General features: G+C 39.0%; 1 protein-coding gene across 4 annotated transcripts in view; it reads left to right on the forward strand.

The window, feature by feature from the left end:
* Positions 1-24,419, forward strand: part of MPP7 (MAGUK p55 scaffold protein 7) — a 155,170-nt gene that overhangs the window by 68,669 nt on the left and 62,082 nt on the right. For all 4 annotated transcript variants that reach the window (XM_063324580.1, XM_063324579.1, XM_063324582.1 and 1 more), the window contains 2 exons: positions 17,964-18,041; positions 22,577-22,657. In XM_063324580.1, the coding sequence (XP_063180650.1) occupies positions 17,964-18,041; positions 22,577-22,657 (159 nt within the window). The remainder of the gene's footprint in view (positions 1-17,963; positions 18,042-22,576; positions 22,658-24,419) is intronic.

Genomic DNA, 24,419 nt, shown 5'->3' on the forward strand with positions numbered 1-24,419 from the left:
TAATGTTAAACTGACTAAGAATCAATTTCTAGATTTCATATTTGAGAAGTGCGATGAAAGAGCATGGTTAGTTCTTAGGATCTGTTTTTAGTGTTAATTACTTTGAACATTTCAGAAGTATTTCATCTGTCATGTTATTAGCATTCTGGGTTGTGATCCAGTGTTTGTGGCACTTTGATCTGTTTTTATCAAAAGTTGTGTTTACAGCAGAATTCTGCTCTGATGATGGAGACCTGAAATAAAAGGTTTGTTTTTTTTTTTTCATTGTTTGCATGCTTCAGAGTAGCTTGTTTTAAAGAGTCGTGGATTTTTCTTGAGGTGTGTGACAGGGGAACAGAAGAGTAAAACCAGAAAATAGCAATTAAATTGTAATTGTGTTTTGCATGTGAATTAATGCCTAAAAGGTGGGTTTTTTTTCTTCCTATCGATAAATTTTCATATGTATGTACATGTAGCTTTCGGTGTATTTCTTAAAATGTAATTTATAGTGGAATAACATAACATTATGTTTGGGGGTTATTTGTTTGTTGTGGTTTTTTTTTTTTTTTTTTACATCTGAATTTTATTAATTACTTGACCTGTGCTGTATCATGACATGTTACACAAGATGTAGAAAAACCTCAACAGTGAGCTACATATTCCTCATATTGCATAAATTGTACTGACCCCACTAGATGGTGCTAATTGATAAATGTATGTCTGTGTGTGTGTATATATATTTAATTTTAACTCAAAGGATAGATACCCCTCTCTGTGATTAAAGTTTGAGTTTTGAGCGGGTTGATTCTGCATCATTGAGCTGTACAGAAAAAATCCCTTCACTATTATTAGGAACTCAGGGATCCTGAATTCAATTGGATCTTGGACTAACTTGCATTGAGTAGAGACTGTGTAAGGATGGTGTTTACTGTACTAAGCAGGAATAAACCAAACTCTTCGTGATTTAAATTTAGCAGGCTCTGCCTGAATAGTGAAAGTAAAAAAGCAAAAGTCTATGCCAAGGTTTCTCAGTCTGTATGCAGCAAATCCTAGTTTTTTGTCTATTTTCTTTAGTTAATGTTTAATTGGCATTTCTATAGAATCTTAGTTATGTAGAGAATGGAGCTTGATGGAAAAAAAAAAATAGTCAGTCTGACAACCAGAAGCGCAGTTTAGCCTCCGTTCATGTTAGAAATCTGTTTACTTGGTGGGCAGGGTTAAGAAAGGTCTTTTCTTTGGATTTATACTGCTAATGGAACAGTGGAAATCACTTGCTTTTTGGGAAGATGTCTGGAAATTAGGTTCTGTGTAATGACATAAAAGTAAAGACCTCAATTCAAATTTGTGATGAGTGTTTGAAAACAGTAGTATCAGGAGAAAGGAAGATTACAAAGCAAATTGTTTACAAGTAAAACATACTTGTGGGCAAATGAGAACCTTCTAATGTTTATCTAAGTTTTTGTGTTTTCTGAAGGAATGGACAAGGCATTTATTGAGGGAAGTATTAGATCTAGGCACATATTTGTTTTGTTTCTAGCATCAAAATGAAATCTTGAACTTAGCCTGTTAGCAGAGAGCTGGAGACTACCTGCTCTCACTCTGCAGTGCTTTTTTCCATGCTTAGCACACTTCCAAAGAAAACTCTCATCTTTCAGTTCTGTCTCATTTTAAAGCTTCTTCTTCAGCTGTGTTTATTTGACAAAGCAGGACTGTACAGTTGTTCATTTAAAACATGTCCTGATTAGCTTCTTTCTTTGGAAAAGTGTTCTTTTGATGGAATTTTTTTTTTCAAAGTGCTATCTCCATATTCTTAGCAAGTTACCTCTTCGGTCCTCTAATTCGGACTCTGGGAATATTTTAACATGAATGGGTGTTAGTATTGGCACAGAAAGTATTGTAAATTTATGTTTGCATTCACTTTACGTCTCTTTCTTTGCTAATCAACATACCAGTATAAAGCAGTGGGAAATAATGGAATATTGGTGGTTTTGTTTTTTTTTTTTTTAATTGCTGGATTAGGTAATCGAATTTAATCGCAAGTCATGAAATATTCAGGATTGCAGTTTTCCTAGATGTCTCTTCAGCAATAAGATGACAGTTGTTGCTGGTACACTTTGTGCTTAGAAGGGCTTCAGATAATGTTAGCTTCCAAAACCCAGTCAGTCAGCTTTTGACATGATCTTTGTTCTTTACATTCTAGCTGCATCCAGTCTGTTTATTTCCTTTTCCAGTTCATGTTTAGTAGTATAAATATTTTGATCTCTTTTAGATAATTTTTTTTCTTTGAAATATTAAAATCTGGTATTCAAGAGTAAGAATGATTATGTTTTTCTGTAGTACAGAAAGCTGACTTTTCTTAGGAAAAAATCCTCCTCTCAAATTGATTAAGTTCTTTAAATTTAAAGTGCCAAACCCCAAATGGAAAAACACTTTTGCTATATAAAACAGTAACATTATACTTGTGTTATTTAAAAAAGGTTTATCATAAAGATAAAGAAACTTTGACATTTCTTAAAATCTGACCAATAGCAAGACTTGAAGAAGTTTTTAATTTTTAATGTTTTGGATCAATTCTTTGGAATATCTATTACGCATAATAAAAATTCAAATTAGTTAGGCATACATTTTGCAAGTCTTTGTTGCATTACTTACACACAGAGTCAGGTCATACCTAAAAAGGAAGTATCAACAGAGTTTTTAAGTGGGAAAAATTGGAAGATTTCCTTAAAGAAAGAAAGAAAATACAAGTTCATTGTTGTAATGTGGGATTGAAATACTGTAGAAATGTATATATTTTTTTATAATCAATCTAATTTCATTAGTGTCTTGAATGAAATAAGTTTTTCTTCAGGTTTTGTATGTAGAACCATTGTAAAAACATCAGCTCTTTGATCGTTGAAGTAAGGATTATTTCCATCTGTACTTAATTATAACCGTGCAACTTTACTGAGTGCTGGTTCTCAAAACTGAAGGGCTTCAGTGCAATTCCTTTCTTGCTTAAGTAAAAGTATATTTTAAAACGTTACTTAGAAAGACATGTTGTTTATATGACAACTATATTAGGAAAGTATTGCAATTGGTCACAGGTATGAGATGAAATTTGTCTTTAATAAAAGATTTGGTCTACTGCGTTGTGATGTTTAATCTTTATCATTGTTTTGCTGAAAGGAAGAGAGAAATAAAGAGCCCAGATTCTCTTTTTCATTTAAATCTGAATGCTTCATTCAAAAATTGGTGTTTATTGAAGTAATAATACTGGGGTGGGTGGGCACAGTTTGCCACTGAGTGGGAGTCAATAGGCGGAAGGGTGCAGAGCCATAAACTGGAAAGAGCAGTTTGTGACCTGGAATCCTGAGTTCGCTATTGCACTTCTGAAATTTTTCCTCAAACTGTTACCGAATTTAAGATGTTTTATATAGGTCAGTGGGTGCTTTTGGAAAAAAAGAATTGCTATACTTTTATCTTAGCAAATTCAGGCTGTTACAATTCAGACCGGTACTTGATGGGTTTACTGCTCAGATTTTGTTTTACTTGAAAATGCATTTATGAAGGAAAGTGCATTAAAATTGTAGGGATCCTTCAGCATCCATGGACTCCAGTTTGAAGACTGCTTGTTTCAAAGGAGAAAAAGTTTGATGTTGTTCTGTTTTTCTGTTCAAGGACTCCATGTCCTTAGCTCACACAAGAGAGTGGCTTCATTCAAATTTGGAATTGTTCTGATGCTCCTTCCTTTGGAAATGGGGTTAAAAGTACAGAAAAACAATGTTGAAAATACTGTATACAGTAGCCATGTAGGCTGTTTGGCTCTAAAGGGGCAGGAAAATTTATTTTGGAGCAAGCGCAACTTGTTTGGCTTTGGTCTGAACTTCCTCTGCCTACCTAGGGACCCTCTTCCTATCAGCAAGGTCATCAAAACCTTTTCTTATTACTGACAAAAAAAAAAGCATTTGAATGAAGCCTGTGAAATCTCATATAATGGCAGCTTTATTTTATTGTATAAGGAACAATGAATTCAAAGTGAGAAGTGTTTCTGACAGAAAAATAAACATTTTAAGAAACTCTGCAAGGAATAACTGGGTTTGTAGCCAGTATTTAATCTATTTTGCTTAACATTGCAAAAATAAAATAGCTAATACATTAGTCTTATTATCATATTCTTTCATATTCATTCAGACAAAAATATTCTTGAGTCCTTTCTCTTTTTTTGTGATATAAACTACATAAAATAAACCTCTGAGGTATCAAAATACAATTAAAGAGAAAAGCTTTTAAAAATGAAGGAAGAAAAAGGGCAGCATCTCACAAGGTAAGCTATAAAGGAGTTAAAATCACAAGTAAGCATGTTACAGTACTTTGCAAATGGCAATGAATAAGGAAATTAACATTTCATGTAATTGCTGTTTTAATCTTTAAACTTCTAGTACTTTTAGGATCCTACTTGAATAATAATTGTCAATTGTATGAAAACGAGATGGCATGCTGTGGATTATCAGTAGTTAAGGAAAAAACCTATCAATCATAGGCAGGTTGAAGGTAAGACCACTAATTAAGTTGACTGTAAAAATTCCAGAAGAGAGCAATTAGAACGATGAGAGGACTGTAAAACATGATCCATGAGGGAAGATTGAAAGAGTTTGAGTTGAGCTTAAAAATGACCAGAAAAGTACATAAGTTTCCGTGTTGAAGAGACCATCACAAAGACAAAGCCACTAATTTTTTCTCCAGGATCAGACAGGAAGGCAGGAAATCAGTTTACAGCAAAATGCAAGTCCAAAGCAAGGCTGCTGCTCCTATGGCTGTAGGATCTCAAAAGGGCTGGGAGCCAGGTTAGAAGGTGCTCCCTCACGGGCGCTAGACCAAACTGTTGGCCAAATGAGCAATGGTTTGATTCCACGTGTTGGCCGGCTGCCTGGCTCCTGCTGTGTTGAGGTGACCTGATCATTCTGTGCACGGTACTTGCTCTGCTCACACCCCTGAGGAGCTGCCACCAAGAACTGTTGGCAGAATACAGTTTCCTGAGCAAGCCCTACCCAGAGCATTTTGTATCATTAGAAAGCCCTAGAACTTATCTCTGGTTACTTGGCTGTGAGCAGAAGGGGTTGGATGGGCTGTTGCCATTGTGTATATGGCCTCTGTCAATTTCTTAGATTGTTCTGTTCAGTTTCTATATGTGTATATAGAGAGGTTGTGTTTGTCACATTTCCACATTAAACAAAAGCTTCAGGATACATCTGTTCCTTCCTGATGAAAGTGTCTGGTCTTCATCAGCTGACCCAAGTTCCACAGCACCCAAATGAATTTAAATATGTGGCACACTATTTTCAAGGTTCTTACCTGGTCTTGCTTTTAATCACACGTTAAGCAAGGAGATGCTACTTTTCCATTTTACAAGTAGAGAATGGATGGACTGTCATTCAGGAAGGTGGTGGTGAAGAGGAAACTGGTTGCTTACCATGTTAGAGTAGGCTCAAACCCTGGACCTTTGCTTTAAAATGACTACATCTGGACTAAACGTTACTGCTGAACTCCTGTGCCACTCAACCCACACTTAAGAAAGGAAAGGTGTGCGTGCAGTTATCTGTTCTTGTCTCTTCTCAAAATGCATAATAAAAACAACCTCACCAGTCCTCTATGTCAGGTGTATTTTTTCTGCATTTAAATCTTACTGACAGGTGAACAACTGCTTGCTTTCAGTGTGCTCTCCAGATTAGGAAAACTGATTCTCTGGTGTAATAGCCGTTGCTCTGAAATGTTCCCAATTAATTTAATTTTTTTAAACCTAATTTTAATGGCTCCCTTTGCTTTTGAGCTAAGGAGAAGTCACATAAGCATAATGGAGGCATTTACTAATTTTCTTGTGCATGGTTTGTAATGCTAGCATGAAGACAGGAAATTCTGAAATTAGAAATATTATAAGACATAGATCTGCATGCGTACCCCACTGTTAATGAAGGATGTGTTTGTTAAAAGTGTCAATAGCTAGGTACTTAACAGATAACTAAGTACTTTTATCAATAAAAAAGAAATGTGATGGGGAGGTGCAATTTAAGTACATGGAGACAGTGTACACGGCACAGAGAAACAAGAGCTGGATCATCAGGCTCATCAGTTGCTCTCTTAATGTCTGTCTTGGTTTTCTCAATACAGAAAGAGTAGAGGAGATGCTTTTTCATTTTACAATAAAAATCAAGAGATGGATCCTCACAGGCCTGAGACTTTGATTAGATCTCTGTAAAACAAAATCAAATCTGGCAAATGCCCCCGTGACCTTGTCAGACTAGTCTCAGAGCTGCTTCATCTGTGAGGCTGCCTCAAATAAACCCCCGAGTGCAGGTGTTCTTCCTGAAGCATTGTGTTTTCTCTGTCCTGATCATCTTCCTCAGATGCTCCCTGCTCATCAATGTCGATCAAGGGTGAAGGACAGACGAGTGAGGTGATGAGGCACAGTGTTAAATGATTGAGGAGGAAACTCTGAAACCACAGATTAAGAAGAAAAATCCATGGAGAATAGGGTTTTACTGTGCAATTTAATGCAATGTGCACAGGCATTTTTCTATCTTGCAACTGCTGGCTAGACAATAAAAACCAGTTATTTGGCTGGAATGACTAATAACTCACAAGACATGAATTTTTAGCAAGCCTCTTTTTTGTCCGTAACAAAATCGATACATCATTTGATTTGCCTGTTGAGAAAAGCTGCCTTATTTCCCCAGGAGGATGCTTGCTTTCGTTCCTAGCATGCTGTGCTTTTATTTGCTTTAACGATCTAATTCATAATAATCGCATGATCTTTGCCATCACTGTTAACTGGGCACGTCTGCTGTAACAACTCTGTCACACGTATCACAGAATGGTAGGGTTGGAAGGGACCTCTGGAGATCATGTGGAGATCTGCCAGAGCAGGGTCACCTACAGCAGGTTACACAGGAACGTGACCAGGTGGGTTTTGAATGTCTCCAAAGTTGGAGACTCCACCACCTCTCTGGGCAGCCTGTTCCAGTGCTCTGCCACCCTCAAAGTAAAGAAGTTCCTCCTCATGTTTAGGTGGAACTTCCTATGTTCAGATTTGTGCCCATTACCTCTTGTCCTGGCCCCATCCTCCTGACATTCGCCCTTTAAGTATTTGTAAGTGTTGATAAGGTCCCCCCTCAGCTGTCTTTTTTCCAGACTGAAGAGACCCAAATCCCTCAGCCTTTCTTCATAAGAGAGGTGTTCCAGTCCCCTAATCATCTTGGTAGCTCTGCTGTACCCTCTGCAGCAGTTCCCTGTCCTTCTTGATCTGGGGAGCCCAGAACTGGACACAGTACTCCAGGTGCGGCCTCACCAGGGCAGAGTAGAGGGGGAGGATGACCTCCCTCGACCTGCTGGCCACACTCTTCTTGATGTATGCCAGGATGCCATTTGCCTTCTTGGCCATGAGGGCACATGGCTGGCTCACGGAGCTCATATAAGCACTCCATAACCAAGTTCTTGCTGAATCAAAGTTCAAGCACCAAGTGCTTGTTGAGAGCGTAAGTTGAAGCTGTGGCCTCTCCAGGCGATGCTGCTGATCTGCATTGATAGCACCTGATTTCAAATGATGCTTCTCCAATAACTTTGTAAATCTGTAGATAACACATCACTGTATAATTTTTACAAAACATAATGTGACAAGGAAAATGCTCTTAAATGTGATCTAATATAACTTTATTACCACATTTTGTAACTTAAAAAATTACTGTAATTATGCATAGAGTTCTGAAAATTTATTTCTGAAATTGCAATGCAATTAGAACTTTCTGGAGGGGTTCTGTTTTGAATACAGCGATTCAAGCGATACAAAAGCAATCCCTCACCACCAGCCGACTGATGCCCATCCGGTCCCCAAGCAATGTCTGCTTTGGAAAAACATGACGTTATATGCTATGGAATATCCCTTTGGTCAGTTGGGGTCGGCTGTCCCAGCTGTGTCCCCTGCCAGCCCCTTGGCCACCCCCAGCCTCCTTGCTGCGGGGGACAGAGCGAGGACAGACAAGGCCTTGATGCTGCACCAGCACAGCTCAGCCATAGCTAAAGCACTGCTGTCTTACCAACGCTGTTTTGGTCGCAGATCTACAGCACAGCACCATAAGGGCTGCCGTGAAGAAAATGAACTCTCTCCCAGCCAAGCCCATTACAACAATTTATATCAGACAGTCTGCAGGCTTTCTGATTTTTTTTTAAAGTGATTTCATGCTATAGTGAAGCGATAGCATGAAAGAAGTAAAGAAGCTTATGATTCTTTTATTATAGTGCAAGTTTTTAGTTCTTTTGTTAAGGTTGTCCAACCTTGTTCTGAGTGACTTCTGACTACTAAATCTTTTACTCTTTAGGCAGAAGTATTTCCACAGCATTAGCCTGCTTTTGAACTCTTACGAACTTAATGCTTCTGCTCTTTGGAACAAGAGCTTGGAAGAGAATTGCTCATCTGTTGTGATGAAACTTTTTGCTATGGAAAATAGGGCCAGAATCTGAATATCTGTTTTTATGTCTTCAGAGGCTTGCTTTGATACTTGTAACATTCTCTCAAAAGCCTTTCTGCACTGTGCAATCACTTAATTTATATTTGAGGCAATTTAATGTTACTATGGGGAATGAAATTCTCTTTGCAAACTTTGAGTAGTTAGCTATGATTTGTGCGGTTTTATTTTGTTTCCCTTTTCTAAAATACATAATGCTAAATTCTTAGCAATATTCTGTGCCTCTAACTGCAATTCAAGTCAATTGGCCTCACTAGAATGTGATTTAAAGACTGTACGTGTTCTAAGAAAGTCAGTTTTCAAGATGTTGCATTGGGTATTTGAAATGAGTTGGCATTTGATTTGCTGCTCAGTTTTCCCACACCTCATGTGTTTATTGTGCCATATTACTGCAAAGTTGTTCATATATTTAAGTTCATTAGTATGCCAAAGCTGCAATGGTAAGTACCATAGGAAGATTTGGGAACAAATGAGTAGTTTTGCATTCAGTCCATATTCTGGTGCTGTGTAAATAGGTTTACAGACACCTGCTAAATGATGAAAATAATGCAAAAAATTGGGTGATTTTTCTAGTTCCTTTCATCTGCTACAGTAGGGTCCTGGGAGAAGAAAAGGAGGGAATTAAAACAATCTTTTCATTAAAATTTGTCATCAAGCAAAATATGCATACCCTTTCAGTATAGATGATGGTATGCATGTACAGTTTGTGAATGTTTTTATGTTATTTCCATTTGTTTGATTGTAGCCAATCATTTCAGTGAACTCACTGTGTAGATCCCAGAGTTAAGCTGGTACCATTAGCGATCAAATGAAAACCCTCATTCTTATCTTGAAATCTCACTGTGTAAATGTCGATACTATCCATAAAGCTGTCCTTTGCAGTCCTGAGTGCCTTGGAATGATTTCTCTTGCTCCAGATATTACAGACGTAGGACACAAATTGCAGATGAAGCCAAAACTAGGACTTATGCTGCCTCACCAGTTTCTCTTTAGCTTTCGTTTTCCATTCTCTTAATCTATTGTGGCTCCATAATGTAAACATGGTCCTCTTTGTAGTAGCATCTCCTCAGTTTGTGGTGCCACTAGTGGAATTAAAGACTTTTTTGCAAACAGTACAGGAACCTGAAGCTTTGCTGGACAGTTAACAGAGAGTTAACTCTCTCCATATGAGAGAGTCGTCTTTTATGCATTCATGCAAGTGACTAAGGCAATAAATACAGAAGCTGCATGGCCTTTGTCAGTGTTTTGATGTCAGACAGTCTTACTGATGTATTATGAAGAACATAATGAAGAGAGCAGTTAGGGGAAATGTTCTGCCTACTTTTATTGACTTTCTACAACAATATACTCAATGCCTGTCTTCTAGACACGTCTTGGTGCTTCGTGTGTGTGTTTATATTGGCATTCTCGTTCAGACCAGGAGCGCATTTTTTTAAAGCAATTTCCCATCTTCTCAACTTCTGCTGCTTTGGTTTGCATCAGCAAGCTTCAGCAGTCCAGTACGCGAGATGGATTCATTTCTGCTGGAACTAAACAGGGAGATTAGCTGCTAATAGGTATTCAGCAGACGAGACTAGGCTAGGCCAGTCCAGGGTAAAAAGTATATGGTGTGGTGATTAGGTCCTCAGTGCCAGTTGTTCCCTTGCACTAAACAAAGATGGTGTTGCACGGTTTCATGCGTGAGTGTAATTACCAAATTTTGCAGGTACCTTATCTCCATATTGAGAGATATCTCATCCAGTAAAATCACACCCAAGTAAGGGAATGTTTATATAACTAATCAGAGGATATAAGCCACTGATATTTCTCAAAAGGTGATGCACTCTGTTCCAGATTTACTGTCTGCCTTAGAATGATAGTACAGACTTCTCCCAATATCCTTTTCAGTGCGTACTGTCAGGATGGTGTCATTGCCATAAAAAAGCTCTTATCTAGAGGTGATGACATGTCTGAGTAGTTGGTGACACCCCTGTGTGGCTGGCAGAATGTTTTCACAAATGTGTTTGGGGTTTCTTGTGTTCTACGTGCTAGTATGGCTCACTGATGTTGATCCAGTGTTTTTTGGGTTATGAGTGTTTGCCTGTATACTCTTACATACACTTATTCTTTACCTATGTCAATTCTTCTGTCAAAAAGACTAAGTTTGTCTCCTGTTAACGTTTTGGCACCTTATTCCTCCCGAGCTCTTGATTACTAATAAAAGTTGGACCCAAATTTTGGGTCCTTTCTGCATTTTCCTACCTCTTGTTCTCTCCACCACCAATGATTTTGTATATGCTTTTCAAACAGAGCCTATCTGCGGGCTCGAATTCTTGCACTGGACCACTACCACATAATACGTCTTCACAGTCTAATTGTCAGGTTTACTTTCTTTGCTAGTTCCTCCTAAAATTTAGATTGATCAATCCATGTAACAAGTAAAGTACTCTGGAGGTAAGAAGGTGAACATTCTTTTAACATATTCTGTACATAAAATTTGCATTTCATGCTTGCTCAAGCAATTGAGAGATGTGTAGTCACGATGAGTACGTACTTACAGAGTAGAGTATTCATATGAATATAAACATACGGGCAGCAAGGTAGTTACAGGTGACGTAAATGTATTGATCTCTATTTAAAAAGTAGAAAAAAGAAAGCGTAAGCAAGGAAGTTGAAAAAAATAGTTTTGAGATGGAAAAGAGGAGGGGAAAAGAGGACAGAAAGACAAAGCCAATGTCATGATATAGAAAAGCAGGGATAGGATTGGAGAAGGTTGTAAAAACTGAAAACCAGAAGCCTTAATGTTCTGTTTACGTCTCAAAATTATTTCTCATAAGTAGGCTTTTTTTCTGTTTTGGAAATTTATTTTACTTTGATGTACAGAACATTTGAAAATCCATTCAAACTAGCAGTTTTCTGCGTCTTTAGTATAGCTTATTGGCATTGATGGGAAATTATTTTTCCAAAGCAGTTACAGGGAACTATACTTTCAATTTGCTGACACTTTCAGTATCTCCTTTAAAAACATTCTGTTCTATGCATGAAGCTGTAGGTACATCAAGCAGTTAAAGACCTTATTTCTTCAAGTTCAGAAAAAGGAGATAACATGTCTGACAGTGCATTTTTTGCACTTGTATTAAGATACTTGTCTTGTATTAAGGGGATTCCTTCCCAGAAGGAGCTGGGGTTTTGGAAACTGATTATATTGTTCTGTGTAGATCCTTATCCCCGTTCCCCTGTGTTGTTTTGAGCCATATGATAGCAGAATTGTACCTGGAAATAAAGAAATTTAAAAGGAGAAATTAAGCTTATTTTGTAGGATTCTTTGTTTAAGATTTTTGTTTTTCTGACTCAGAAAGCACCCTGTGGGTTTTGAAATAGTCCAGGCTGGGGACACTGCAGAAAACATATTTCTGCTATACTTTGTTATAGAATCATAGAATCATAGGGTTGGAAGGGACCTCTGGAGATCATCTAGTCCAACCCCCCTGCCAGAGCAGGGTCACCCAGAGCAGGTTACACAGGAACCCGTCCAGGTGGGTTTTGAATGTCTCCAAAGTTGGAGACTCCACCACCTCTCTGGGCAGCCTGTTCCAGTGCTCTGCCACCCTCAAAGTAAAGAAGTTCCTCCTCATGTTTAGGTGGAACTTCCTATGCTCAAGTTTGTGCCCATTACCTCTTGTCCTGTCCCCGGGCACCACTGAGAAGAGCCTGGCCCCATCCTCCTGACACCCACCCTTTAAGTATTTATAAGTGTTGATAAGGTCCCCCCTCAGCTGTCTTTTTTCCAGACTGAAGAGACCCAAATCCCTCAGCCTTTCTTCCTAAGAGAGGTGTTCCAGCCCCCTAATCATCTTGGTAGCTCTCTGCTGCACCCTCTCCAGCAGTTCCCTGTCCTTGAACCGGGGAGCCCAGAACTGGACACACTACTCCAGGTGCAGCCTCACCAAGGCAGAGTAGAGGGGGAGGATGACCTCCCTTGACCTGCTGGCCACACTCTTCTTGATGCACCCCAGGATGCCATTGGCCTTTTTGGCCACAAGGGCACATTGCTGGCTCGTGGTCATCCTGTTGTCCACCAGGACTCCCAGGTCTCTTTCAGCTGAGCTGCTCTCCAGCAGGTCAGCCCCCAACCTGTACTGGTGCATGGGGTTATTCCTCCCCAGGTGCAGCACCCTACACTTGCCCTTATTGAATTTCATAAGGTTCCTCTTTACCCAGATCTCCAACCTGTCCAGGTCTCTCTGTATGGTGGCACAGTCTTCTGGTATGTCAGCCACTCCCCCCAGCTTTGTGTCATCAGCAAACTTGTTGAGGGTGCACTCTATCCCCTCATCCAGGTCATTGATGGATTATTGAAGAGGGCTGGACCTAGTACTGAGCCCTGGGGAGCACCACTCGTCACTGACCTCCAACTAGACTCTGTGCCACTAATCACTACCCTCTGAGCTCTGTCTTTCAACCAGTTATCTAGCCACCTTACTGTCCATTCATCTAGCCCACTCTTCCTAAACTTTCCTATGAGGATGCTGTGGGAGACCGTGTCGAACACCTTGCTTAAGTCAAGGTAGACCACATCTACTGCCCTCCCCTCATCTATCCATCCAGTCATGCCATCATAGAAGGCTATCAGATTAGTCAGACATGATTTCCCCTTGGTGAATCCATGTTGAGTACTTCTGATAGCTTTCTTTTCCTCCACATGCCTTGAGATGACGCCCAGCACGAGCTGTTCCATCATCTTTCCAGGGATGGAGGTGAGGCTGACCGGCCTATAGTTCCCCGGATCCTCCTTCTTGCCTTTTTTGAAGACTGGAGTGACGTTGGCTTTCCTCCAGTCCTCAGGCACCTCGCCTGTTCTCCAGGACCTTTCAAAGATGATGGAGAGCGGCCCAGCAATGACTTCTGCCAGCTCCCTCAGCACTCTCGGGTGCATCCCATCGGGGCCCATGGACTTGTGAATATCTAATTGATCTAACTGATCCCTCACTCGATCCTCCTCAACCCAAGGGAAGTCTTCTTCTTTCCCCGTTACTTGCCCCAATGCCTGGGACTCCTGAGGGTTGGGCCGAGCAGTAAAGACCGAAGCAAAGAAGGCATTCAGTAACTCTGCCTTCTCCTAGAAGGCTTAATTCAATCTCTCTGGGAAAATCCAGAAATAATTTCCCTTGCCTATAAATGTGCCAAAAATTGTATGAATTTGCAAATTATTATTTTTCTCTCTTGGGGCATATCTTCACAGTAGTTTTTCGGTTTTTGCAGAACCTCGTAAGTCTACCCAAAGTACCTTACAGTGAAAAGGATAGGTAGTCTTAAAAAAAAAAATAATCAAAAAACAAGATCCCAACAACTTAGTCATCTGTTCAGCAGAACAGCTTAATATATTTTATTTACAATACATAACTCTTTCTTTAACAGACTTGGTCTCATCTGTGAAGAGATTTTCAGGGTTCAAGCTTTACACTTAAATGTCAGAAGAACTAAAACCAGATGTACTATATTTTTTATTTTTTAAGCACGATACAGTCCTACACTCTCCATATGCTTCATAGGTTTCTACTAGAGAGAAGGCAATAGTATTAAAGTTACTGAACATCAGGTATAGCCACAGAATACAAGATAAATTTGCCTTTTGTATTAAATAGAATTCTTTAGAATGAAGCTGAGACAAATGCTTGCAAATATGAAATGTTTCATCTTAAATACATAAATGCTCTCTCTTCTACTATTTTGAATCCACTCTCATACTTCTCTCAAAGTGTTTCAGGATGTATTTAATTTCTGTCACAGTTTAATCTCCTTGAGTGAGATTTGCAAAGGGGTAAAGTACTTGCACCCCCTTGTCTTGTTTTGCTTTTCAGTTCTGGGTTCCCTAGCTTACATTATCTTCATTTTCATCAACACAGTCACTTAATCTAGATATTGAAATTTCAAATTCTACTTGTGTAAGAATTGAATTTTGGAAATATAATGCTAGTTGTGCATATATTAGCATGACTTACAAATTTCAGATTTGGGAAGATCTGAAAGACAGCATGTGGAGAAGTTGTCAAAATGTTTGACTGTGTGCACAGTAGTTTTTCTAAAGGTGGTAGTCAGAAATGCAGTCATTCATCACTCTGAAGTCTGAGAAATTCAGAGGCCACCACGTGAGTTTGCAAGTGTTCTCTGTCAGCCTCGAAAGGTGACAGAGATGACGTAGTCCCCGGTCACCAGAAAAAGGCAAGTGCTGTACCTATCCTAAAAGGCCACAAATACGATTTGGGGAACTAGAAGCCAGTCAGCCTTACTGTGATCTGTGGAGAAAATTACGGACCAGAGGATCTTGGAACACATTTTTAGACACATGGAGAGAAGAAGTTGCGTGAAAATGTATTTTTGCCTCACTGAAATTTTTGCTTTGTTTGTTGAATTGCGCCAAATCTCCTGTCTTACTGCATTCGGGAAGCTATTATATATTTACTGCATACATTATGAAGAAATTAGTTATCCAGAAGTTAGAGGTAGGCAGTAACCACGGGAGAGCAGTAGGAAATAGCATTTTTATCATACGTATGATAATTTTGTACTGATATGAAAAGTAATCCTTGTGTTTTGCATTGATTGAAGCTTTGTGCACAGACCAGTGTTTTTCTTAATTTTCTTCAGTAACTCCTTTAAATTACAAAGAGATGGAAGAGAGATATTGCCCTATGAAGATCTGATTTAAAAAAAAAAAACACAACAGATTAATTTAGCAAACAAGGCAAAATACTGCCTATTACATTGGATGTTTTTTGAAAAAAAAACCAACAACAAACCAACGAACAACACCTGTATTGCATCTCAAATAGAAGTGTGCTGAGGTTGCATTGTCTGTTCCTGTAGAACATGTAATGTTTATCATTGGAGTCACTGATCATGCCAGCACTTACTAAATTAATCATGCCAGGATTTACTAAATTAATAAAACTTCCAACCTGATGTGGTAAAACCTAATATCTAGACCTGTCTAGTAATAATAGTTAAATTTTCCTGCTTACTTGATTAGTTCCTGTTGTTTGCTCCGGATTTGATTTGTCAGCTGCTCTCTACAACTCCTCCACAATCAAATAGAACCTTAATGGCTTTCCTTAAATGCTCAGCTGAATTCCAATATCCACTGTTATGAAAACAAAAATTTGTTTTCAGCCATTTGCTGGTTATAAGCAGAGCCAATAACTTCTTAAAGTTACACAGTACCTCCTCTTAAACTCCTACTTTTTTGTTGCATGAAGATGAGTTATGTGAGAATGTCTTAGCGGTTTTTTTCCATTTGGTTTGGGGTGGGTTTTTTTTCTTGTTTTTGTTTTTGTTTTAAATTTCACCGGTGAAGACACCTGCAGATTGTCCAGGGTAAAAACAGCTTCATCAGTAGTGGCACTTCTATTTTCTTTGAGACACTAGAAGGTAGCATATGTGACTGCTTTTAACCTCAGAGTTGATGGAAGCTCAGCCTGGATAAAATCAGGATGCTGGCTGAAGCAATCAAAAAAGTGATGGATTTGAGATTTTTTGATTTATTATGCCTTTTAGTTATTCAAGCTCACAGTCTAAGTAAATCACAAACTTCTACTAAACTCCGGGAGCTGCAGCTCCTTGTTTTGTTTAGTTTCTGTGCTTTGTGAGCTAGAAATATGAAGTTTTCCAGTCACTTTCGGTGACATCCAATATGGATTAGTCTTACTTTGCTCAGTAAACAATGTCTATATAGGCTGTGTAAAATTCAGACTCATGTTCTGGAGATAATAGTGCTTTGCATTTACTTTCCAGATGAGGTGCAAATACTTGCCGTTCAGAACAAATCATTTTACAATTTAGCAATTGAGCAACTGTGTTGTTCTCATGCTTCACCTTGATGTTTCAGAACTTCAGTATTCTTTAACAAACCACCTACAGAAATAGTCTTATGAAGATTACAGAAATGACGAAGGAATTGACTAAGACAGATCCTGCTATGCCACAGTACATTAACAGGGTGTTGTATGGCCTTTACTTAAAAGAACCTGTAGTGTAAATGAGTAAAAAGAGACGTGGACTTAGTAAGTATTACGAAGCACAGCAAAAGACAGGAAAAATGGCAAGCAATATCTTGTTATGGGTGTGGTTATTAGGAGTTCAGGTTAAACTCAAGAGAAAGGACCGGGGAGAAGGCTGAGGGAGTCCTGGGGAATGAGTGCTGCTGCTCACTTTTACCCTAAAAGTGAGCGGAGAAAAGCAAATGTGGAAGAGGAGGGAAGGCTAGAGGAAGCAGTTGGTGCATAACAGATATGATCCAGTCGGCTCCAAACATTTTCAGTGTGCGAAGACCACTGGTTCGGTTGCTCTTTACAGCTGTCCTTGCTGCCTGGTGTCTGTCCTGTTCCTCCCGCAGCCGCGCGCCAGGGAGGGGTGGGGTATCGCTGGGGTTCCCATACCCCAGGGATGTGAGGGCCTCCCCAGGCAAGTCCTGAGCCCTGCGGCCTCTGCCAGACCTCGTGTTCCCTTCCTTGCCAAGCACAGAAGTCCCAGATTTAGCTCCTTCTGCAACTCCCCCAACCATCTGGAGTCCATGCCTCCTTCAGAGCAGCGGGACTAAAGTAGAAATCTAAGAATGGGGTGTGGTTGCATCACTGCAGACTGCTCTTCTCTTCCTTTTTAAAATTTTAATTAATATTTGTACATCTGTGTATCTTCAGGAAAATAATGTAAATAAAATTGAATGTTTAATATTTTATGCCGTTCTGAAATAACTTTTTAAAAACGTGTTAGAAGCTTTAAAATATATTGGCTCTTTTAAGCTTTCACACTGGAAAAATCTAAATTTCGAAATGCATGACTTGTGGAGGAGGGAAGAGGCTGGGTATTTAAATGATGGTGTATCCTTTCCCCTTTTGAAAGAACCAAAGCACACTGCATTTTTAATGTTGATAACTCCCCATTAAAAACTTTAAATGCTCCTAAATGACTGTAACTTGCTGAAGGACTGCCTTTTTCTTTCAGATGTGTTAGAATTCATACTAGCACTACTTTGCCCTTGTTTCTGAATTATTTTAATGACGGCAGCCGCTCCGCGAAGCTGTCTGTCAAGATGTGGGTGGCAGGCTATTATTTCACTTCATAAATCATAATTTACAGGGTTTTTTATATCCATCTTGGGGATAAACACTTTATGCTTTGTGTTTTCAGCAGCAATATAAAATGTAATTGATACTTAAAGCAATATGTTAGAAATATGGACACAGAAAGCCAGGAGAGAAAAATCACAAATGTTTAGTTTTTCTGTGGGTTGGTCTACATACTGAGCATTTTTTCCATCTGATTTCATATTCTTAGCACTTCAACAGAGGATGATGATGAATTACATTTACATGATTGCTGCCTGTAGGTTACTATAAGGATGTTTCTTTAGTTACAGACACTCAACAGATCAGTTAGCTCAACAGGGTCATTTTGTACCATTTCTCGTGCTGCTAAATATACTTACTGTTTTGTGCTATTGTCTTTCAGATTCATGAAAAACTGCATTATTATGAAAAACAGAACCCGGTGCCCATACTCCATGGTGCAGCAGCCTTGGCAGATGATGTAAGTGTCCCCTGCTGAGATCACTGGTACCAAGTCTCCCAAAAAACTGTCTGCAGGCAGAACTCCTCATAGTGCAAACATATGAATGTAATCCTCTGAGCTGAAATCATAAGAAGCTGCAAATGTTTCCAAAGGTGCTGTCATCACCGGGCTTGTTGCTGATATTACTTTGATTTTTATTCACTTGCCTGTTATAAAAACATTGCATCTAGATAGCCTCTTGTTCTGCTTTAGTAACTACGTAATAGAAATTACAGGTTGGAACTCTACTGGGAGGGGAAAAGCTGTCAGCTATTAGTGTTTTGAGAAAGTCAGAGACAAGAGGAATGCTTTGGAAAAATAAAGACAAATGTGATAGCACGCTGCTGACAGAACATGAAAAATGACAGATAGTGCTACAGAAATGAAGCGTATGAAATGCCTAGGAAGGAGGCTTGTTAAAAAAACTCAAAAACTATTTAAGAAAAAGTACAGTAGTGATTTATTGATATTGGACCTCTCCAAATTACCTTCATAACCAAAAAATAAATTGTAGAAGTGGTCGGCATTGATGGAGTAGTTAATTTCCTGTTACTATAATTTTTATTTTAAAGAAAAAAATCCAACTTGCCATTTCTTGCTATTTGGTTAATTCTAGGATTCAGATGAATTGTGCACACACCTGTATAAACTATGACTGAACCTGAGGTAGGCCAGGATAGAGAAATGTTTAATAAACTGTGGTTTAGGTGAAATCCAGAAATCTTTGTTGCAATTGATGATCTCAAGTTGTTTTTTTGAACAGCCAGTATGTATTAGGATCCGTTTCAAATACGACGTTTGAAACTTCACATATTTTATAGGTGTTTTAAAATCTTAACTATCCTCTTCTATAATTCTTAGCTTTTGATTTTTAAATTTTACAAGTGTTTACATGTTGTGAATTGAGAATGGTAACATTTTAACAAAAAACTAAATTAAACATACTTGAAGTCTGTTGAAAAAAGGATGTAATGTAGTTCATCATGTTTCAGTAGGAGGAGAGCTATACTGTGTAACATACCCAATATAATAATGCATCAGCTTTGACATCAGGCATATATTAGTAATATTTTTTTAACCTTCAAGTAGCTCTGAATAATGTTGATAGTAATTTTGAAAATTAGAAAGCTGGTTGAAATTCTCTTCATTAAGTTCTTGGTGACATATTAATAATCCTTGTTAACATTTGTGTTACGGATCTCTGGGCTAAAATTCTTAATAAGAATCATTTCTTATTTTTGGATGCAAAACTTAGTTCTTGATATTTTCAGAAATGCTGAGCAATCTCATTCTTTGTTCAGCCCCATTTAAAGTGTATACTTTTGGAAATCCCCAAATCAAAGTACTCTTTCAGTCCTCAGATGAGAGAGGTTGGGGTTTTTAACCCTGTGAATGTATTGTTATGTATATATGGTTGTATTTCTAAAATGTACCTGTGTTGGGACATGAGTGTCTCTAGACATCTGCCTTCTTTTTAAGCACAGCTTCTTTTTAAAGATCCTCTTGCTGGTTCTTCATTTCTGCGTATGTGTAGCTGAACAGCTGGTTTTATGGGCACCGTCCCATAGAACGAGGATGTCCTTTGGCAGCTGGAGTCAGGCTGGCACACTGCAGGATTCTCCGTGTTTCAGTAGTTATCAGCAAACTTTGAGGAAGTTCATTTACATGCAGGGGGTTTTGTAACTCTAAAACCCACGAAGTTTCAGCATTAAAGTGCTATTCAGTTCTTGGCGCATTTATCCAACTAGTTGTCAGCTTCAGGGATTTAAGAGCATGTTGGTCATATAAAACACACTTTTATTTCAGTAGGCTTTGAATTAATGTTTTGTTTTCCTACTGATAGTAACTGTTCTATAGTTAAACAAAGAAGGAGATATTAACAAGTGCCTATTTCCTGGTTGATTTAAAATGCAAATTTGAGATGCTGCTAGCGTAAATAAAAAATGGAGTGTGTTTTTATTCTTGTGTTATTTTATAAAGCAATTTCAGAGGTAACAATTGTGGTGAGGCTTCTTTTCTAAACATGTTCATATTCCTCACTGTCATGTGTTCTCTCTCGTCACCTGCAGTGACTTTTAGGCTGAATTTCCCATCAGAGATTTTGTTTGCCTCTGATTTTGGAGCAACAGTGTCTGGTGTAGGACTCTTGATTACATGCAAATATTCTAATCATTGCTGGCAGCAGACGTATATATGGCAAATAAGGCCCCTAGGTTATTAGAAAGACTGTTCTGACAAAAGAAGTTTCAGAACTTTCTCCAGAAGATTTACACCCCCAGGCCCTGGTGCTCCCCGACTCGCCAGCCTCACTCCATATCTGCCCTTCTCCCTTGCTTTGTTTTCCCCTCTCTATAATGGCAGCTCTTCATAAAGAACTTGGTGAAATGTTATGATTCCCTCAACAAAGAATCATAGAAGAGGTTCTCAGCCAGCTTTTCCTGCAGTCTTTGGCGCAGGAGGTGATGGGCACGATTTCAGTGTGCCCACAGTATTCCATATAGTTTGTATTGCTGCTGGTAGCTGTCACAAATACCGGCACTTCAAGAACGACAACAAATAAATATCCAGTCCAAAAGTGCTAGAAGCACAAGAAGCAGCTCTGGTGGTACCTGTTTGCTAATCTGGAAACATGGCTTTGTCTTCCTCCCCTGTCGATCTTTGTCTTCCTCTTCCTCATGTAACTCAGGTTGTTACATGGTGCTTTAAGGCTTTTATGGAAGTATTTGGAAAAAGCTTGTAAATTGTATGCGTGAAAACAAAATTTGAATTATTTAATTTCTGAACAAATATTTTCTAAATTATGAGATTAAAAAGTCTGTTAAAGCAGTAACAAAATATTCTTTCTGTTTCTCACTGTGCTTAAACCCTATGTACCTGCATTTGTATTTGCACCACCAAAGCAAACGTCAGTTCTGCTGAAGTTAATAGATGCTTGTGCACAATTCATCTGAGAGAGAAACGCTGAAGCAGTCATTCTTACTCAGTGATTACTAGTTTTCATCAATGAGACACAAATGAATAGATTTTATTCTCTAGTGATGAGTACTACAAGCTAAAGAATGAACCAAGGGGAACCTGTGTCATGTACCTCCTGCCATTCCTATCACGGATTATTTTCAGTTTTGTAGAGCTTTTCTATAGAACATGCAGACTAGATTGCAGGCAGATTACCTCAATACTTGTCTTTATGTGCCTAAAATATTTCATTCTGACCTTTCCTACAGTGATTGTTTTCTAATCTTTCAGTATTAAGACACAAATATTGTTAAGATTAGCACTGATGTATTTGATGGATCTTTTTATCTATGAATTATAGTTAAAAGGCTGTGGGACTGTCGGTGATGAATTTTTGTTTTGGTCCTGGTACCCCTGTATTAATTTGAAGGTTAAAAAAAGGTATTCAAACCATGTCTGATGTCTAGAATTGCTTCTAGAATTGTCTATTATATATAATTATGCAAAATATGCTTATATCCATTTATCTTGACAATTTATACAAAATGAAAGTACAAATTTAAAATTAGGCTAGATGAATGAAATTGCTTGCTGCAAATAACCAATCTTTCTTTTAGACATTTTTATGGTACTGATTTAATGCAAAGAAAATAAGTCATTATCTGAAATCACGTTTTGGATTATGACCCATGTAGCTTCAGAATTTCAAACTAAAGTTCAGTGTTGTGAAATATGTTTTAGCTTTTCCTTCTTCTGGAAAAATAGTTCAAGTCTGAAATCCTGCAGTAAAACATGCCTCTTGAGTCCAAATTAGTTGAGAATGTCGTGATAAGAAAAACTCAAGACATGAGCCAAATAGCTGCGGGATTAAACGTTAGAGTGCTGCTCTATTGTTCACCAAACCACAGTTTTGTAGTATAACCAAACATAAATTACTGATCTAGTTGTTAGGACATAGCTTGTGCATTTTAGGGGCTTGAATTGCTGATGACCTGTTATAAACTATATTATGATTAACCCGCTTCACATTTAACAAGCTCCTTCCAGTGTATGTGTAAACATAATAAAAGGTTCAGATTGCTTGCACTGTAGGGGCACTTTGCTTTCTTATCCCAGTCCTAAACAGCACAGCTACTGTGGGTTTTTGGAAGCAGCGTGGATTTCACCACCTCATTCGAAACTGTTTTTTATAGACAGTGTCAAAGTTTGATCCAGTCATTTTTACAAGCAGTCCTTTGTCTGCACGCAAAGGACCATTCACTTAAATGAAGTGCTGGGATTTGCCCCCATCGCTATAAATCAGAATGTGATCTGGCTGCACCCTCGCCAGAAATGATTACTTGTGTTAAACTGAGCCAAAAGGCCTGGCTTAAATCTGGTCCACCGAGGGCCAGAAAAAGAAGCGCGGTGATTGATGGTGTTTTTCTTCATGCTGGCTTCTGTTTGAACACGCTGGAAAGTAATAACCTTGAACAAGATAGATTCTGGGTTGTCACTGATGCGCTGGGTAAAACAACGCTTTGCTAATGGTCTCCGTGTCAATTCCATCTCCCACCCAGCTGGCTGAGGAGCTGCAGAGCAAACCGCTGAGCAGTGAGATCAGAGAACTGCTGAAACTCCTCTCAAAACCCAATCTCAAGGTGAGGATGTGTTGCACCTGCAAAGTCCTTTCTGCAGGGGTGTCTGCATCTGCTTCCTCGGGCTGCGTGGGGGTTTGTCTGCTTTAACAAATATGCGTGCTTTAAGAAGGACTGAACGTTAATCGGAAATACCTGTTATGAAGAAACACATTTAATGTTGCCCATAAATTATTATGCTGTTACTGATACTTGTAAAAGGAATTCAGTGGAAAGCCATCGTTTATTTCCAATGGTTATTCCAAAAAGTGCATACTTGATTTTTTTTTTGTCTTTTGCTAACTTTTATTGTATGCACTTTGTAAATTTATTAAAAATGTGGGTTTACTAAAGGGTTTTCAGTCATACTGTTGATTTAATTGCACTGTGCATCAGTAACACAACCTGATACTTGGAACAAAAATCCTGATGGATATTATTTGTAAAAAAAAAAGCTAATTTTGAAAACTCCTGGGGTTCTCTGTGGTATTTTTGTGGAACTTGGTACCTTTTATTTGACAGTAGGCTTTGGAACCATTGAATCACTCAGGTCGGAAGGAGGTTGTCTAGACCAACCTGCTGCTCAAAGCAAGGTCAACACTGAGTTCAGAGCAGGTGGCTCAGGGCTTTCTCCCATCAGGTCTTGAAAATGGCTGGGAGCAGATACTCCACAACCTTCTGCATGCAGCCCGCTCCCGTTACTAATTGTCCTCCTAGTAAAAACTGTTTCCTTACATCCAGTGAGAATCTCCTCTGTGTATCATTCCTAATGCACACTATCAGATTACTTTTCCACTTTAAAGAGAACAAAGAACTTAGTGCTGTAGTTGCATATTGCAATGCTAATAAAATGCAGCAGTTGATAAGTTTAGAGGAAAAACTGTGGGTGGAAAGGAGCCCTTTTTAAGACAGTTGCTTCTTTATATAACCTGTAAAACACTGATCTCAAAACATGGACACTACAATAGCCTTAAAGTGCTACAGAATTTCAAAGGCCAAGTATGCCTCTTTTTTAAAGATTTTTTTTTCACAGTTGGTTATTCCATAGTTTGCAAAGTTACAAGCTGCTTTTTGCTGAAGGGGTAAGCAGTGCCAGTGGTGCATTGCAAGAGGAAATGTTGGTGTGTTGGTGCATCAAATTGCAGAGATTCTAAGCTTCACTGTAGGTGTTTCCTTAGCGACTGTCCACGTGCATTTCATACTTCTTAAGCTTTAGTGGATTGAGTCTGGAGACAGCTCGTATGCCGCAAGTGCACCTCCCCGTTTTTTGCTTTCTCTTTCTCTCTCCCCTCCTTGCTCCCCTGCCCTCACTCACTTTCTTTCTCATTCACTCACTCTCTCTCACTGACTGTTCCTTGAAAGCGATTAAATGCAGTGTGATAATCTTAGTGGGATTTCAGGAGAAGAAGTGCTTTACCCTCAGCGTGGTTAATGTGCCTGAACAACCGCAGTAACTCAGCAAATGTCCGTCTTGGCTGCAGGAGGAGATGGCCAGGTGCAGGGCACCGAGCCCTTGGCGTGGCCAGACTGCCTGATCCTGCACGAGGCACACACAATTCCCTGCCCTGCGCAGCTTGCAGGTGTTTGTGGGAGTTCGGGGAAAGAACTGACGGTATACCTGATACTTTTTCCTATTCATTATCTTCTCCATCCACCTTCTCATGCCTGGGAGAGATGGTAAATATCTCTGCTCCCTCCTCCATTATGTTGACCAGATGACAACGTGGGGCTCAGTATTTCCAGTTCCTACCCAGAGGCGCCCTCGGGTCTGTTCAACTGTATCTGA

The sequence above is a fragment of the Chroicocephalus ridibundus genome, chromosome 2, assembly GCF_963924245.1.
Source record: "Chroicocephalus ridibundus chromosome 2, bChrRid1.1, whole genome shotgun sequence".
NCBI classification, from domain to species: Eukaryota; Metazoa; Chordata; class Aves; order Charadriiformes; family Laridae; genus Chroicocephalus; species Chroicocephalus ridibundus.